Source organism: Heptranchias perlo, chromosome 34 (genome assembly GCF_035084215.1).
Source record: "Heptranchias perlo isolate sHepPer1 chromosome 34, sHepPer1.hap1, whole genome shotgun sequence".
Classification (NCBI taxonomy): Eukaryota; Metazoa; Chordata; class Chondrichthyes; order Hexanchiformes; family Hexanchidae; genus Heptranchias; species Heptranchias perlo.
In genome coordinates this window covers 2,651,587-2,669,385 of record NC_090358.1, presented here as the reverse complement: position 1 = coordinate 2,669,385, position 17,799 = coordinate 2,651,587, and the positions used below count along the sequence as shown (strand labels likewise).

General features: G+C 44.2%; 1 protein-coding gene across 4 annotated transcripts in view; it reads right to left on the bottom strand.

The window, feature by feature from the left end:
* Positions 1–3,332: 3,332 nt before the first annotated feature.
* The window catches only part of rasgrf1 (Ras protein specific guanine nucleotide releasing factor 1), a 63,174-nt gene continuing 48,707 nt past the window's right edge, over positions 3,333–17,799 (bottom strand). For 3 of the 4 annotated variants that reach the window (XM_067971143.1, XM_067971145.1, XM_067971144.1), the window contains 12 exons: positions 17,340–17,459; positions 16,069–16,239; positions 13,713–13,819; positions 11,818–11,930; positions 10,837–10,897; positions 10,651–10,745; positions 10,002–10,086; positions 8,444–8,641; positions 8,256–8,335; positions 6,976–7,093; positions 5,602–5,670; positions 3,333–3,425 (listed from right to left, as the gene is read on the bottom strand). In XM_067971143.1, coding sequence (XP_067827244.1) covers positions 3,333–3,425; positions 5,602–5,670; positions 6,976–7,093; positions 8,256–8,335; positions 8,444–8,641; positions 10,002–10,086; positions 10,651–10,745; positions 10,837–10,897; positions 11,818–11,930; positions 13,713–13,819; positions 16,069–16,239; positions 17,340–17,459 — 1,310 coding nt within the window. The remainder of the gene's footprint in view (positions 3,426–5,601; positions 5,671–6,975; positions 7,094–8,255; positions 8,336–8,443; positions 8,642–10,001; positions 10,087–10,650; positions 10,746–10,836; positions 10,898–11,817; positions 11,931–13,712; positions 13,820–16,068; positions 16,240–17,339; positions 17,460–17,799) is intronic. The other variant, XM_067971146.1, reaches the window with a different exon arrangement.

Genomic DNA, 17,799 nt, shown 5'->3' with positions numbered 1-17,799 from the left:
TTTGCTTCGTGAATGTTCGTTTGAACGATAACATCATTAAAATAATTAATTTTGATCAACAAAACTACCGTGAGGGAGGGGGACTTTCTTTACTTGACTATTCGTCCAGTGTCCAAGAGTAACACAAAATAAGGAATTCACTACAGCTGATCACTACAATCGCCAACATTAACTTAAATATCGGATGGGCTATGGTTTGGAAAGTGGATTTTGATGCTGTAAGTGACCATAGAATCATAGAACAGCACCGAAGGAGGCCATTCAGCCCGTCGATCCCGTGCCGACTCTCTGCAAGAGCAATCCAGCTAGTCCCACTCCCCCGCCCGATCCCCATAGCCCTGCAAATTTCTTCCCTTCAAGTACTTATCCAGTTCCCTTTTGAAGACCATGATTGAATCTGCCTCCACCACCCCCTCGGGCAGTGCATTCCAGATCCTAACCACTCGCTGTGTTAAAAAGTTTTTTCTCATGTCGCCTTTGGTTCTTTTGCCAATCACCTTAAATCTATGTCCTCTGGTTCTTGACCTTTCCGCCAATGGTAACAGTTTCTCTCTATCTACTCTGTCTAGACCTGTCATGATTTTGAACACCTCGATCAAATCTCCTCTCAACCTTCTCTGCTGTAAGGAGAACAACCCCAACTTCTCCAGTCTATCCACGTAACTGAAGTCCCTCATCCCTGGAATCATTCTAGTAAATCTTTTCTGCACCCTCTCTAAGGCCTTCACATCTTTCCTGAAGTGCGGTGCCCAGAATTGGACACAATACTCCAGCTGTGGCCGAACCAGTGACCAATCACAGATTCTTGTTCCCACTGTTGCTCCTACACTTGAAAACACAACAAATTATTTTAAATCCTGCCGTCGAGTGTCCACGTCACAGACCGTAACTCTTCTCTTTCATGATTCTGGTGACACTTGCTCATGGAATTTGCTGGAAGATTTTAACAATGCAGGAGACGGAAGTGGTCACTTTAATTAACAGAAGTTGTTGGTGGGAAATCGCTGGAAAGATAAGAAAGAGGGCAATGAGGTAACGAACATCAGCTGAACACCAGGACTGCTGTAAAAACACAGGCCCCAGGAGGAGGGACCCTCACGGGTAGATTTATTTTTAAACTATGGCTTCCAGTTATCATTGCAATTATTTTTTAAGTTGGTGGAATTGACAGTAATGATGATATTTTAAGGTAAACAACATTAGGAATATAGGAACAGGAGGAGGCCATTCAGCCCCTCGAGCCTGTTCCGCCATTCAATTAGATCATGGCTGATTTATACCTTAACTCCATCTACCCACCTTGGTTCCGTATCCCCTTAATACCCTCGCCTAACAAAAACCTATCAATCTCAGTTTTGACATTTTCAATTGACCCCCGGCCTCAACAGCCTTTTGGGGGAAAGAGTTCCAGATTTCCACTCCCCTTTGCTTCCTGAAATTACTCCTGAATGGCCTGGCTCTAATGTTAAGCTTATGCCCCCTTGTTCTGGATCCATCCCACATAGGAGTAGATGGTGGTCCGGAGATGTCCAGGTCTGGCATTACCTTGTATCAGGAAGCTGTGGCTACAGCACGTTTGGAGAGTTGTGGGTACTACGGATGATAATAGCAGATAATCATGTTCAGAATCATGCACTGAGTCCCTGCAGAATGGGCGTCTGACTGAATCCTGTTTGTACATATTTACTGGCAGGTCGATAAGTGAGAGGTTAAAATAAAACAATTTCCGAGAAAGTGTTAACAGATTTGTGAAAAATGTCTTTACTCATAAAATAATGTTAAATACATGTAGAGCAAGGCTCCAACCCAAGCTTCACATTTCCCATCTCTGCTCGGGACTCTTGAGAGTGAATGAAAGCCTCCACAGAGTTAACGTAACAAATCTCACCCTACACATTGTGATTGGTACACGCCGCCAACCAGTCAGAGCAGCTCCTGGGAAACTTGGGCAGCTTTGAGATTTACAGAGAAGAATTGGCCCGGAGAGAAGAGCTTCAGGAGAATTTTGATTCCATGATTGTTTCTAACTTTTTTGGGCAGGGGGCAGGGGGCAGGGTTATTTTTTTTCTTGTGCTCATTAAGATGAGGATTAATAGAGCTGAGAACTGGTTCAGTGTTAAGTGTTCTAAAGTTAGGTACAGCTTGGGGTAGGTGCAAGATAATGACCCCTCTACACCACCTTAACAATGTACCTTAAGCTCAGAAGGGATCCCCTATTGCACCAGTGAGACACTTCCAGTTCCCAAAATAACCTTGGGCGCCAATTGGCAATTGGCGCCACGTCAAGAGAACTTTTGTGCTGTAGGCTTATGTCTGCCAAAATTGGACTGAGAATTCCCAGACTCATTTCAAGACCCTTTAATAACCAAAGAATGGGCCAGTGTGGGTGGGATCCAAACCAAGGTCCCAGTGGTGCTAATCCAGCCTTCACTAAGGAAAAGAGACTTTCAACCCATCAGTATGCGCTTAATTTGAACTTAGAGATGAAAGTTTAGCGGGCTAAACACTCCCCACCCAGTCCTCCAGCAGAGAGAGAAAACCTTCATTGGATCAATCTGGGATATGAACACAGATCCCCCCAACGAAGGGACGGTGTGCTGATCAATTACACCTCCATCCATGAGAGGAGACTTTCATATCACCAGTCAGGGAAGAAAAGATAATCTGGGATTCAACCTCAGGCCCAGTGGTAATAGAACAGAGTGTGGACGGCGACATCACACAGCCCTTCATCAGTCAGCGAGTAGAGGCCTTCATCGCATCAGTCTGGGCTGGATTGAAACCAGACCCCAGAGACGTAAAGGAGAGTGCGCTAACCCACCGCACCAGAGACACGAGGCAGTCACGCCATCGCTCTGAGACATGAACTCAGGTCCCACTGGTGAAAGGTACCTGCTGGCCAGCTACACAACCCAGTCCTTCACCAGAGAGAAGAGGCGTTCATCCCAGCACCTTGGGCTGGATTGGAACCAGGTTCTAGAGGTGAAAGGCCAATGTTCTGGCCCATTACGCCATCTTATTCCTAGATATTTTTAATGAACTTATTTTAGGTTTTCTAAAGATTGCTAAAATGGCTCAGTTGTTGAAGTTACCACAAAAACCTGCAGCTGCTGCACCTCTAGATCGTTTTTTTTTTAAAGATTTGCTCTACAATAAAAGTACAGCATCTATTTATTGTCAAATGCCCCTCTGGAGCAGGTGGATGGATGGTGTACTCCTTGTTTTTTTTTGGTAGTGTCTACTCTTCAGCGATGCCCCATGCACAGCACATTGAAGGAGAGCAGTAATATCATCGTTTATGCAAGGTTTCTGATGCAAGGGACGGTTGGGATTCAGGTTGGAAGCTTTGGCTCTAGCCTCAGGGATGCTTCATAAAGACTTTCTTCATCCATAACATTTAGCTGAACCAGTAAATATCGTGCCACCTGATTGAAGCAAAAACAAGAAGTTTCTGTCAGGACTTGGTGATTTGGAAATGGACTCTAGTCGGTTGTAACAGTTGACAAGAGCACAGGTGAAGTCTTTCTATAATCTACAGCGTGACCAGAGTTTAGTTCAGCATTGCAATTTGATTAGACTTAAAAGCATGCAGTGAGGATGTTCCATATCCAAACACCAACAACCAAATTACAGCTTTTGGCCTAACTTCATTGTGTACCCAACAAACCTTACAGGTAGTTCAATGTTGCTCATTGTTGCCTTTTCTGTTGGAAACCACACATACTTGGGTACCTGGAGTTATTTTTTTTCATTTTGTCTTGGGTGTGGACGACACTGGCAATGCATTAAGAGTCAACTGTGTTGTGTGGGACTGGAGTCACATGTAGGCTGGACCAGGTAGGGGGTGACGGGTTCCCTTCCCTGAGAGACATCAAGGAAACAGTTGGGTTTTTAATGACAATTCAGCAGCTTCTCATGGTCATTTTCCTGGTGCCAGCTCACAAATTATCAGATTTATTGAATTCAATTTCCCATCTTGGAACAGCGGGATTTGAACTCATGATCTCTGGGTTGCTAGTCCAGTGCCATAACCATTGTAGGCAGCCCAGTATCGTCCATTGGTGCCTTTACTATTGGAAGCCCCACGTACTTGGGTACCTGGGGCTGCTCTGTGTCCTACATGTCGGCCACAAAGTGGTCAATTGCAGGAAGTTCCACTGAAACAAATGCTTTGTGGCCATTTAAAAAAAGATGTAAGTTTGCTTTCATGTCCACTCTGGTGGGGTCTGGAGGCATCTCAGCAACGTTAGGGATGGCAGTGTAAGACTGTAGATCTATTATCCCTGCCGGTAGCTCTTCTGTGAAGTGCTAACAAACTACCATTTCACTTGGCTTCCTTCAGCTGTCTCCCTCCCACACTGACTATTTCAGATTCGGTCTGTAATGTGTCGTTATGTGGGGTTATCGGGGAGTCTGATCGATCCTCTCTTATGAGATACTAAACTACGATACAACAAAAAGGAGTTCAGCACATTGTGAAAAAAACATTTTTTTTATGTTGACTTCAGATGACAAGATTGGGTTCTCTGGGGCAATGTTGTGCCATGGAATTGCAGAATGTGGATTCACGTCCAGGGTTCTCAATGTAGCAAGTTCCTGAGCTTGGCTCTGCCATCAGGCGGAAGTGCGAAGCAGGAGTCAAAGGCCAATCAATCTCCTTGCCCCCCGCCACCCCCGATCCCTCCTACACCCCACTGGAAATGAGGGAAATATCAGAGGGCTTCCTGGCCGTGGCTTGCAAAACAGGTCCTTTGGACAGAGAACAGGATGGGGGGGAAATGGAGAAATACATTCGAAAAATGCTACAGGTCCATGAAAATTGGCGATTTAAAGGTAATTCAGAAGGGTTGTGACCATCAGTATATTGAGATACATAAACTCTTCCCCATTTTGTAATTTCATTCTTTAAGTTTCCTCTATCCACATTCATCTCCCTGGTCAACAGAGGCCACAGAGCAACTCTTTCCAGACGGCTGCTAATTTAAAAAAAATTATTCTTGGGATGTGAGCGTCGCTGGTGAGGCCGGCATTTATCACCCATCCCTAGTTGCCCCTTGAGAAGGTGGTGGTGAGCCGCCGCCTTGAACCAATGCAGTCCGTGTGGTGAAGATGCTCCCACAGTTAGGTCGGAGATTTTGACCCAGCGACGATGAAGGAACGGCCGATATATGTCCAAGTCGGGATGGTGAATGTGACTTGGAGGGGAAGGATTAGTGGTGCTGTGGAAACGGGCCGTGTGTGCCCACCCTTTCATCAGCAGATGGCGAGGGCAAGCGGACCTGAAAAATGGCAGATAATTTGTAAGGAAATCAGTTTAAAATAAAATCCAAAAATTGGGCAAAAAAAAAAAGGTGAGTACTAAACGGCTATTACTCCAGGACTGGAGGAGTGCTGCACTGTCAGTGGTACCGTCCTTCAGATAAGACAGATAGCTGTTAAGTTTCCCACGGCATATTCAAACATCGAGGCAGGAGTTCTCCCCGGTGTCCTGGGCAACATTTCTCCCTCAACCAACTCCACCAGGAACAGGTCCCGTACAATCCACTCGTGAAAAGATATTGCAAAACCTTTAAATTTACACAAAACTTAAAATGGACTAACCTTGGGTTGTTGCTCTATTTTGTAGGCAGTCTGCTGGAATTGTCTGATTTCTCGGATTATATGAGATATCTGTTAATATAAACAGAGGGTGAAAACAGGCCCAGCAATTTATTGTAGGACAGAGCCTCCCAGTCACTGGTGAAACACAGGAACAGCTGAATTAACACACAAAGGCAAGACTATTCTAAAGTTCTTGTAGAGAATAATACAGGCGCATGAGAAAGGGTCATTCAGTTGCCCTGTCGTTTAAGCCCTGTACAAGAACCGACTTCATTGTCTAGTCTCTACTCCCTGTGAAGTTAAGAATCTGCCCATTTGTTTGTGCTGGATGACGTTCTATTTAAATCAACTGCTCTAAGTTTCAAGTGTCTAACTCCCCAGGTCTTGTTTAGTTGGAGGTTCCTCAGCTTCTAATCAGTTTTTCTGCTCTCTGAAATCTCTGCGTAACTTGGGGAACTGCAATCGTGTATCTCAATTCACTCCCCAGTCATTTTCATTACGTAAAATTCAACTGAACCAAATCCAATTTCATTTTCTCCCATGGTACAGAATTCCAATGGAATTATGTGGCAGCTCTTTCTCTTTCATTCCTGTTGTAGAATTCCTGATCCATGTGTAACAGTCCGCTGATCCAGTGTGTAGTACTCAGTGCAGGAGATAGTCAAATACAAAAATTCCCAGGTCTGCTAAAGCCTAGCAACGCACAGGAGAAAATACCCCAAGATTAAACAGATTGTTTTCATAAATATTCTGCATCTGTAGCTCTGAATCAATACAAAAGGAATTAAATTGAAAGCCATCAGCATTTAGATACAGTTTGATAAACTCAGTCAGTCTCAGCAAGCGTGGAATACCATCAGACGAGCTACAGTTAGCCTCAGTAGACCAGACTAGAGAAGGGGAAATCTCCCTATCGAGATCACTACTGGAGAGTGAATGTGGACATCGGGTGAGGACAGGATCAGGCTTTGGCGTGATGCCCTCCACGGTAAAATAGCCATCTGCCACTTGCTGTCTGGTACCACATGTGAAAAGTGACCATTTTGGGTGAGGTGCCAGAGGGTAATTAGTGTCCAGTGAGATCTGTGTCTTCAGGAGAGGAGAGTATAACGGGCAGCAGATGGCACAACGCCCAAATCAAATTTCACCCCTGCTGTCTCTTGAAAAAAAACATTTGGGGAAATCTGGGAACAGGTATAGTCTTCTTGGGCATGTGGCCATGACTCTGTGTCATAGATCAGATCAGGTCTCACCTCTCTACTGGGCAGTAACACACACCCCTGTCCCTCGCTGTCAGAGAATAGTGTGTGGCAGAGGAGGAAAAGTGGTTTAAACAAAGAGAGAAAGGGATCAATCCAATCTCTACAGACCTACCATTCTCATCTTGGAAAAGTTGACCAACCCATCTTCAGTATAATTTGGCGTTCCCTCCTCAATGAAGGCCAGGTCTGTCAGGTACATCCCCAAATAAGGAACACACGGAGGGTCACAACTTTAAGCAGCAAAAGAAAGAGAAGTTATTTATTAAACATTAAACTTTATAGCTTTCAATTTTGAAAGAGGGACACTAGGGGCGGGAGTATGCACCCTGCATCTGATGAGGCCCCAGGGGTGGGAAATGGGTTTGAGAACACCATCACACCAAACTGAGGGGTCGTGCACAGTCATTCCCTACATTACAACACTGACTACACTTCAAAAGTACTTCATTGGCTGTAAAGCTCTTTTTTGGATGTCCTGAGGTCTTGAAAGGCCCTATATAAATGCAAGATTTTTTTTTCTTTTACTTCTGCCCGTATATGGGCAGGCATCTTGGATTGATATTCAAATGATAGAAATATATCACCACACTTTAGGAAGGATGTCAAGGCCTTGGAGAGGGTGCAGAGGGGATTCACCAGAATGGTACCAGGGATGAGGGACTTCAGTTATGTGGAGAGACAGGAAAAGCTGAGATTGTTCTCCTTGGAGCAGAGGAGGTTAAGGGGAGATTTAATAGAGGTGTTAAAATTACAAGGGGTTTTGATAGAGTAGATAGGGAGAAACTGTTTCCATTGGCAGGAGGGTCAGTAACCAGAGGACACAGATTTAAGGTAATTGGCAAAAGAACCAGGGGGCTGGGGGAGATGAGATTTTTTTTTACGCAGCGAGCTTTTATGATCTGGAATGCGCTGCCTGAAAGGGCGGTGGAAGCAGATTCAATAAGAAATTTCAAAAGAGAATTGGATAAATACTTGAAGGGGAAAAATTTACAGAGCTATGGGGAAAGAGCGGGGGGAGTGGGACTAATTGGATAGCTCTTTCAAAGAGCCAGCACAGGCATGATGGACTGAATGGCCTCCTTCTGTGATGAGGTTTAATGGGCTGAAAGTCCTCGTTCGTCTGAACTAATCTTGTGAAAGGGTCAGACAGCTGACCCATTCTGGGGACGTGTCACAGTGCGGTTAAACTGAAGTAGAGGCTGTTGCCGGTGATCGTGGAGAAGAACTTGTCCATAAAGTAGGCCAGACTTTGGCAGCGATTGTTTGGCGTGAGGCAAAGCTGAGCACCAAAACAAGGAACGGTACAAGCTGTGATCTACGCCGGCCCTGTTGCTCCTGCTCCCCAAGGTTCTATGATTCTAAGCAACATCTGTTTGGGAAATTAAAACGTACTTTTTCAAAGCCTCTCGGAGGTTTTTGAAACGTCCTTCAGAAGACACCAGTTTTTGCAGCTTGTCGATTAAAGCCTTGGTCTGGAACAAAGAGAGAGAAAAGTGAACTGAGCTCGGTCCAACTCCGCCCCAGCGAGTTTAATTGTAAGGCTATTAAAGAAACCCGAAATGTCTGCCCGCTTCACTCACCTGCTTCGAAACTTTCAGCCACGTCTTTTTCAATCGGAAAATGGCGCTTCGGTTCAGTGCTGAGGTTATCATTAGCACCGCGTTGTAGTTGTGTAAACACTTGCAGATGTCGGCCACTGCGACCCACTTCTCAATGGCTCCCGTTCTGATGTTCACATCGTCGCTCTTCAAAATCTCCGAAGCTATTAAGTTGCTGATCTGAGAGGGACCAACAAAAAAAAGGGTAATGGTGTCATCCAAAGATTGTGTCCAATCCTGGGCACCACAAGTTAGAAAGGATATCGAGGCCTTAGAGAAGGTGCCAAGCAGGTTTACTGGAATGGTACCAGGGATGAGGGACTTCAGTTATGTGGAGAGACTTGAGAAGCTGGGGGTTGTTCTCCTTAGAGCAGAGAAGGTTAAGGGGAGATTTAATAGAGGTGTTCAAAATTATGAGGGGTCTAGACAGAGTAGACAGGGAGAAACTGTTTCCATTGGCAGGAAAGTCAGTAACAAGGACATAGATTTAAGGTAATTGGTGAAAGAACCAGAGAGGAGATTAGAATTTTTTTTACGCAGCGAGTTGTGATGATCTGGAATGCACTGCCTGAAAGGGCGGTGGAAGCAGATTCAATAGTAACTTTCTAAAGGGAATTGGATAAATTCTTAAAAAGGAAAAACTTACAGGGCTATGGGGAAAGAGCAGGGGAGTGGGACTAATTGGATAGCTCTTTCAAAGAGCCGGCACAGGCACGATGGGCCGAATGGCCTCCTTCTGAGCTGTATCATCCCATGGCATTCCAATGGAAAAGAGTTGGAATTCCAAAAACTTCTGGATGGCTCAGAAAGAGAAAGATTGTGAAACGAGGGGAGTCGGGTGAGGAGAAGGGCTCACAGATAGATGTAAACTTCGGAAAGTAGGAGTTCATCCAATGCTAGGGGGCTGGGTCAGTAGGGGGAGGGGGGGTTAAAATGTGCATCAAGCCTACCAATATAGCAGTGGGATGGCCTGTCCCCTCAATAGGCGTTGGTCCCTCTGTTAAACTCGTGGGGCTCATTTCATCCCGGGCTGATGCCTAAAACAGCCAGTAGGCCTTTGAAAATGTATGTGCAGATCAAACACTGTTGTGTCGATGTTGGTGTAGAGTGTATATCGGCCGGGTGATGGGTTAGGGGTTTGCTGATGCTGCTCGATAATGTCGGCAACCTAAAGGCAAGACTGGTATCGACTGAGCCAAGCTCACACTCTAAGACTCCTTTTTATGATTGTTTTGGAGGACGCCTATTATTGAAGAGCATTATTAGAAGTGTGATTCGTAATGGATTTACATTAGTTATGGAACTTAGGAACAGCAGGAGGCCATTCAGCCCCTCAAACCTGTTTCACCACTCTATGAGATCATGGCTGATCAACTCCATTTACCCACCTTTGATCAATATCCCTTGACACCCTCACTTAACAAAAATCTATCAACGTCAGTCTTGAAAATGTCAACGTATCTTACACTACAGAGTGTGGAAGTGAAGAAACACAAACATCACGGTTTATCGAACGGTTCATCGAACGGTTTGTACTCACATCATTGAAGCGTTTGGTAGTTTTCATAATGTACGGGGCTCTCTCATTCTTCTCAGGTTTCATCCAGCCCTGGCCAAAAAACTCCCTGCAGAGAGAACAAAACCGTTGACATTCAAACGTGTGACAGTATCGTTTACTAACCCATTTCACCATCCTGTCTCCTGTCACATGGAAAGGCTGAACAGGCTGGGGCTCTTTTCTCTAGAAAAGAGAAGACTGAGGGGTGACCTGATCGAGGTCTTTAAAATTTTGACAGGGTTTGATAGGATAGACATAGAGAAGATGTTTCCACCTGTCGGGGAGACCAGAACCAGGGGCCATAAATAAAATAGTCACCAATAAATCCAATAGGGAATTCAGGAGAAACCTCTTTACCCAGAGAGTGGTGAGAATGTGGAACTCGCTACAACAAGGAGTGGTTGAGGTGAATAACATTGATGCATTTAAGGGGGAGCTGGATAAGCACATGAGGGAGAAAGGAGCAGAAGGATATGCTGATAGGGTTGATGAAGTAGGGAGGGAGGAGGCTCGTGTGGAGCATGAACATTGGCATGGACCAGTTGGGCCGAATGGCCTGTTTCTGTGCTGTAGGATTCTATGCAATTCTATGAAAGGCATTCTGCATCTGGTGGATTAAACTGTAACTTACTCGTAAGGAATACACCCAAAGACCAGATGATCCAACAAAGTCAACTCTTCAGCTATCTCCAGGGCGGATAGGTTTTCAAATGTCTCTTCTTCAGCCTTTTCAAAAAGGAGGAAAGAAGATGGGACTTTAAAAAAAAAGTACTTAAGTCAAGGCAATCTCAATCTTTTAATAAAATTTGGCACCAACCGTATTCATGATCTCTTCCAATGTGGTTTTATTGTCTCCTGGATCTTCTTGGCTCAAAGTCCTGGAAGTTGGAAATGCTCTGTGTTATTAAGCAAATGGTACTGAGGGGCAACATCATGCAGGTCTTTAAAATACTGAAAGATGTAGATAACATTGAAGTAAGCAAGGTATTCCACCAGGACAATCAGCACAGGACTAGAGGGTAACTGTACACAATTCACAGGCCATGAGCAAAGTTAGAGGTGATTTAAAAAAACAAACGTTATTTTCCCCACAGAGGGCGATTTATAAACAATTTATCGACCTGATATTCACAGCAGCGATTTATAGGCAGCCTCACTTACTTGGATTCCCATAGGCAGTACTGGAGCAGTGGCCTTAAACAGGCCAAGTTAGGAGCTAAATGTCATCACCCTGCTCCAGATCCCCACTACACATGAGTTATACCTATCAGAAAGACTGAACAGACTGGGGCTCTTTTCTCTAGAAAAAAGAAGGCTGAGGGGTGACCTGATGGGGGTCTTTAAAATTATGAAGGGGTTCGATAGGGTAGACGTAGAGATGTTTCCACTTGTGGGGGAGCCCAAAACTAGGGGCCATAAATATAAGATAGTCACTAATAAATCCAACATGGAATTCTTTACCTAGAGAGTGGTGAGAATGTGGAACTTGCTACCACATGGAGTAGTTGAGGCGAATAGTGTAGATACATTTAAGGGGAAGTTAGATAAACACATGAGGGAGAAAGGAATAGAAGGATATGGTGATAGGGTGAGATGGAAATGGGAGGGAGGAGGCTCATGTGGATCATTAACGTGGCATAGACCAGTTGGGCCGAATGGCCTGTTTCTGTGCTGTAAATTCCATGTAATACCACAGATCATCAGTCTGATCAAATATTTCTTGTGCCTGTGATTAAGATTCTGTGTTTTTGCACCTCTATATTTATAATGGAGAGCAGGCCTGGTTAGGAAAACTTGCCTGATGATATTAGCCGCTGCTTTCCTCTCCTGTGTTAGCAATTCAGGGTCATGAATGACTTCCTCCAGAAAACCAATCACTTTACTTTTCAGTTCAGTGTTAGTTTCAAAATCCTGTGGGTGAAGAAGGACAATAGTTAACATTCCTGATACCCCCAGCTGACTGGAGATAAACTGATCCCTCATTCCAAGAGTAGGATTCCAATGGACCAGACTGTTCATAACCTTGACGTCCAATTTGATCCTGAGCTGAGCTTTCTACCCCATATCCCCTCCAGCACCAAGGCCGCCTACTTCCACCTCCATAACATCACCCTTCTCTGCCTCTGCCTCAGCTCATCTGCTAGTGAACTCCTCATCCATGCCTTCGTTACCTTCAGTTTGCTACAAGGACAGCTGTTTCACCAAGTTGACCCTGGTGGTTGCTGAGAACACAGAGGAAGGAGAGATTGCACTGGGATATCCTCGAGTTGCTCGTGGATTCCCCGAGGTTGATGCAAGGGATGGTTGGTGTAAAGGACGGAGAAGATTCTAGAACTGGGTGCAATCTCTGGCTTTGTTTGGTGAATTTCAGAGCTGATCAAGTTGAGAGATCCTCTGATTGCTGCTCTTTGAAGAAGAGCGGGGGGAGTTCTCCCCGGTGTCCTGGGGCCAAAATTCATCCCTCAACCCACATCACTAAAACAGATTATCTGGTCATTATCACATTGCTGTTTGTGGGATCTTGCTGTGCGCAAATTGGCTGCTGTGTTTCCCACATTACAACAGTGACTACATTTCAAAAAGTACTTTGTTGACGGTAAAGCACTTTTGGGACGTCCTGAGGTTGTGAAAGGTGCTATATCAATGCAAGTCTTTTTTTTCCACCTTGGGCGCCTAGTATCGGCATCAAGCACTCACAGGACACATACAGCACAGCCAATGACAGAGCACAGGTCTATTTACTCTGCCCCAGCAATGGACCCTGTCCCCTGCTTCAGAAGAGCACTCAATACCTCAGCGGTTTGACAGTCCCATTATCCACACCAGCTATTGTTGTGACCCCTGTGTGAGATATTGTTAAATTAGATTGTATGGTGGAGGTGTGGGGATGGATAAATTATACAGGATAGATCTTTTGGACTTACTTTTAGCACCATGGAGTATTTATGTAGAAATTGTCACCCAAAAGATTGAATAAGAGGACTAGATTACAAAAGAGACAAGACTTTGATTCTGTGGGTTGGATTAAACCTAAGTTCCAAAACTAAAAGGATAATGTTCTCAACTGGTCTATTACCATAATAGGAACAGAGGAACAGAAATAGGCCATTCAGCCCCTCGAGCCTATTCCGCCATTCAATTAGATCAAGGCTGATCTGTATCTTATCTACATTTACCCTTCTTGGTTCCATATCCCTTAATACCCTTGAATAACAAAAAGCTATCAATCTCAGTTTTGAAATTTTCAATTGACTTTTTGGGGGAGAGAGTTCCAGATTTCCACTCCCCTTTGTGTGAAGAAGTGCTTCCTGACATCACCCCTGAACGGCCTGGCTCTAATTTTAAGGTTCTGCCCCCTTGTTCTGGACTCCCCCCACCAGAGGAAATAGTTTCTCTCTATCTACCCTATCAAATCCTTTAATCATCATGGTCCATTTCCAGAAAGTTGTAACATCAGATATAACCACACTCATTATTCGTCACTGAAACTGTGGAGTTACGATCAGCATATCCCATTGTTTTACCTTGGCACAGGCTTGAGATAATGATTTCAGCATAATATGGAGATCAGCCAATTCATGGTGCTGTGGGATGCACATTCCCAGTCGAAGCTAGCTTTGTTCAAAAAAAAGAGAGGCAGTGATCTTAATACCCAGACCTATTATCTGCGCTAATATTCATGGCCAACGCTACCTGGGAATGCTTTGATACCCAGTGTCTCAGCACATTAAGCACACGATTCGTTGCTGCTCTTCGAATCACGAATTCTTTGTCACAAATTCTCTGGTCTGCAGGAAATCCTGGAAACAGCAGCAGAAAATTAATTCAGCAATAAGTAAACAGGGAACGATATAAAAGTGAGGTGAGCACACCCTCTAACGATGTGTTACCTCTTCCCTCCCCTTTTGGAGGATATAATTATATATCTGAATTTCCTACTCAAAGTCAGCAAGTAGGTGACGAATATAATAGATGTTTTTTTAATCCAGGATTGGTGGCTGCCCCTTTAAAACTCAGTCATGGTGTTTTGGACCAAAGTCCTGCATCAAATCTTTCCCGATACGACATTGCAAAATTTATAGTTGTTACGGTCTCCCTGGTAACAGGAGGGAGTCTAAGATATAATTTCAAATATATATTGTACGCTCAGGATTGGTTCCATTTGTGTTTGACTAACAATTTCTTTTTCAGATGTCAGACATTCATAATTCAAGATGTTCTGGTGACTCCTTTCTGGGCGAGACAATTGGAAGCTGTCTTAAAGATCGGAGAATTCTATGAGAGGAGCAGTTTCAAAACCTTAGAGAAACAACCAAGAGACAGTCGGAAAGGAATTGGCAGTTTGAAATTCTTCAAAGAAAGGAAAAATCACTGTGCATTTAAAAGTCAATTATCAAGGAATAGATTAGTTCCCAGATCTCTTATTATTTGACTTTTCACTGTTCACAAAGAGTATCGCTGTTACATTATGTCCACTGTTTGTTTAATAAATTTGCTTAATATTTTAAACATAAAAACAAGGTCTAATGTGGGGCTCTGACATTTTCAAAGACTAATCTGAAATCTTACATGAATATAACATTGTCCCGCACAGTTACATAGAACGTACAGCACAGAAACAGGCCATTCGGCCCAACTGGTCTGTGCCGGTCTTTATGCTCCACACGAGCCTCCTGCCTCCCTATTTTATCTCACCCTATCAGCGTAACCTTCAATGAAGCAGAGTTTGCTATTCACGTACCCGTTTGCATTACTGAAAGTTTCCCTAGATCTCAAGGCAAGGACAGACACTCCTGAAGGTTTGGGGCGTTGGGGTTCGCCCATGAGAGTGATGTATGAACTAATTGAGGACAAGTTTTTAAAAAAGATCCCGCACGTAACGGAGACACACGAGAATGACGACTCTGGGGGTGGGGGTTTAATGTTAAACTCCGGTGAGGGTGGACAGCGGGCGATATCGGAGCGCCCGCCTGTTATACATCCTGCCCGACCTTTGGAAAGAAAGTGTAACGGAGGTCGGGTCAGAGGCCGCCAGCTCTTGGCCCCTGCCAAGGGTGAAAGTTACCGGCTCGTTCTCCGGGGGAGGGAGGGGAACTTCCGCAGGAATTCTCCCCCTCAACTTCGGCAAGCTTGGGAAAACGTCGCCGATTATCCAGGGTCCCTGCGGCTCTTTGAAAGGATGGGACATCCCAGCGGAATTTCACCCCCTCAGCCCTGCTCTTTTATGAAATTTCTCCAAACACCTTGGGGTAGATCCTGACTTTGGGCAATGGATTTTTATTGACTTCAATGGAAATAAAAATGGGGAGAGATGTAAAATGACTAACTATCACCTGTTTTACACTGTCACACAAATTCAGGATCTACCCCCCTCTCTCTAATGCACCTCTCACATGATGTGACATGTATCTCTCTACGACTCTCTCACTAACAGACAAATGATACTCTCTGTAACACGTCCCTCATCAATATATTCACTGATGTAAAATACTGTTTGCAAGAAGACCATCGTCTGATATATCACACACTCCATCATTAACAACCATAAACATCATGCTGTTTATAACATGGACCTCTCTATAACACTCTTTCAAAGAGCCAGCACAGGCATGATGGGCTGAATGGTCTCCTTCTGTGCTGTATGATTCTATGATTCTAACACCAATACGCCACAACCTCAGATAATACACTGTGTTAACTTCATTAATAGAAAAACCATATCAAGAATGGAATTGCATGTAGCTGCTTGGCCCATTATATCCCACAGGATGTATTGATTAATCTGTGCAACCTTATGGGACGTATTCCAGAGTTCGTTTCCTTAATTTATGCATTTCCTACTTTTTCTTAAATTAAAAAGACAATCCCTTAAATGTCGGCCCCCCCACAACCCTGGCTGAGATGAATTAACGCAGCACAGATCAGAGACCCACTCCGTAGGGCTTAGTATCGCACCTTTGATATTTATAAAATCAGTCCCCAAGGGTCAATATTGGTAGAAATCCAACATAAGGAGATGGTTTCCTGCGTGACAAAGTACAAAGACTACCTGCGCTGGCCAGGGACATTCGCCTGAACTTCTCCTTGGTGGGAGTGCCTTCGTTGGCTCCCGCTGTGGCGATGGCGAAGGCTGAGGTCGCTGAGACAGCGCTGCGATTGTTGTCCATCTCCCGACTCGATGTGACCACCACTCCGTTATTGTAGGAGAACAAGGAGAATTCTGGGGAGTCACAAAAAGATCATTGCGTGTGGAGATCCCAATTCTACAACACCTGGTTATTTGCAGTCATTAGTTCCAGCTGTGTTGCTGTGCCAATCTGTGTACAATATAGTGTCATTGTCTGTACTATTCAGAGACTGTCATTCTCTATAATACAGTGGGCATGTCATTCCATACAATACAGAAACCATCATTCTCTATATAATACAGTGGCTGTGTGATTTAAGACTATGGGAAGGCAGTAGAATGAAATAAATTGAAACAAATGTCATAAATAAATAATCCTCACTCAATCTCACCTTCTGCCTTCACCAATTGCTACACATGTTCGAGATTTGGGTTTTGAAATAATGGTACATCAAGGTATGAATACTTAATGCATATTATAAAATGTCCTCGTCTGTGATTTCAAGGGCAATAGTAACCTAGTTATTTTAAACAGGTTAGTGCCATCATTAAAAGTGATTTTATTCAATTGAATTAGAGTTTACGCGTTAATATCCAAACTGTCATTTCGTTATTTAAACGTAAAATGAAGACAGCGACACAAGCAAGAGTCGAAGATATTGTCCCTGCAGAGTGGATTGGTCAAACTTAGAAAGAAAGACAATGTTCTAAAAAAAGAATTAAGAAGATATCTAAAAAAATTCTCCAAGGAGATGGAGAAATAATTTGAGTATGTTTGGGGAAAACAACAACAACTTGCATTTATATAGCGCCTTTAACGTAATAAAACTTCCCAAGGCGCTTCACGAGAGCATTATCAGACAAAAATTGACAAAAAGCCGCATAAGGAGATATTAGGACAGGTGAGCAAAAGGTTGGTCAAAGAGGTAGGTTTTAAGGAGTGTCTTAAAGGCGGAGAGAGAGGTGGAGAGGTTTAGGGAGGGAATTCTAGAGCTTGGGGCCGAGGCAGCTGAAGGCACGACCGCCAATGGTGGAGCGAAGGAAATCGGGGCTGCGCAAAAGAACAGAATTGGAGGAGCGCAGAGATCTCGGAGAGTTGTAAGGCTGGAGGAGGTTACAGAGATAGGGAGAGGGGTTGATCTGAAGTTACGCTCATGGTGAGCTGGCACTATGCCAGGGTTTTGGGTCCTTACCTGACGAGTTTTTGCCTTTCAGTTTTTTTGGTGTAGTTGGAGATTTTGTTGGTGATGTCTCCGTCTCAGTCTCATCGCTAAGAGCCTGCTCAGTCTCAGAGTCCTCATTAACTGTCTTACCTGCACCTAATTGGAACATGAGATTAATCAGATGTCAGAAGGGTTGAGTGGTGTGGTTAGGTAAAGATCTGTCCTTTCATCTCTTGGGCCTGGAGTCTCCCCCAAAGACTTCTCTTTTCAACTGGGAGCCATGCTGGAATAATTGGCCTCTCGTTGTGGACATTTTTCAGCGAAAGACTAACTGCGTCTACTGAAAAGGTACCAGGCTCTAAAGGTTGACTTTTGGTGATTCAGTGATGCATTCAGTTTATTGTAAATTACCTGCTGCCCAACTGCACTTAAAGATAACAGCGTAGAAATTCGGGCGCCAAACGGTCACCTAAACCGCTGCTGGCCACCG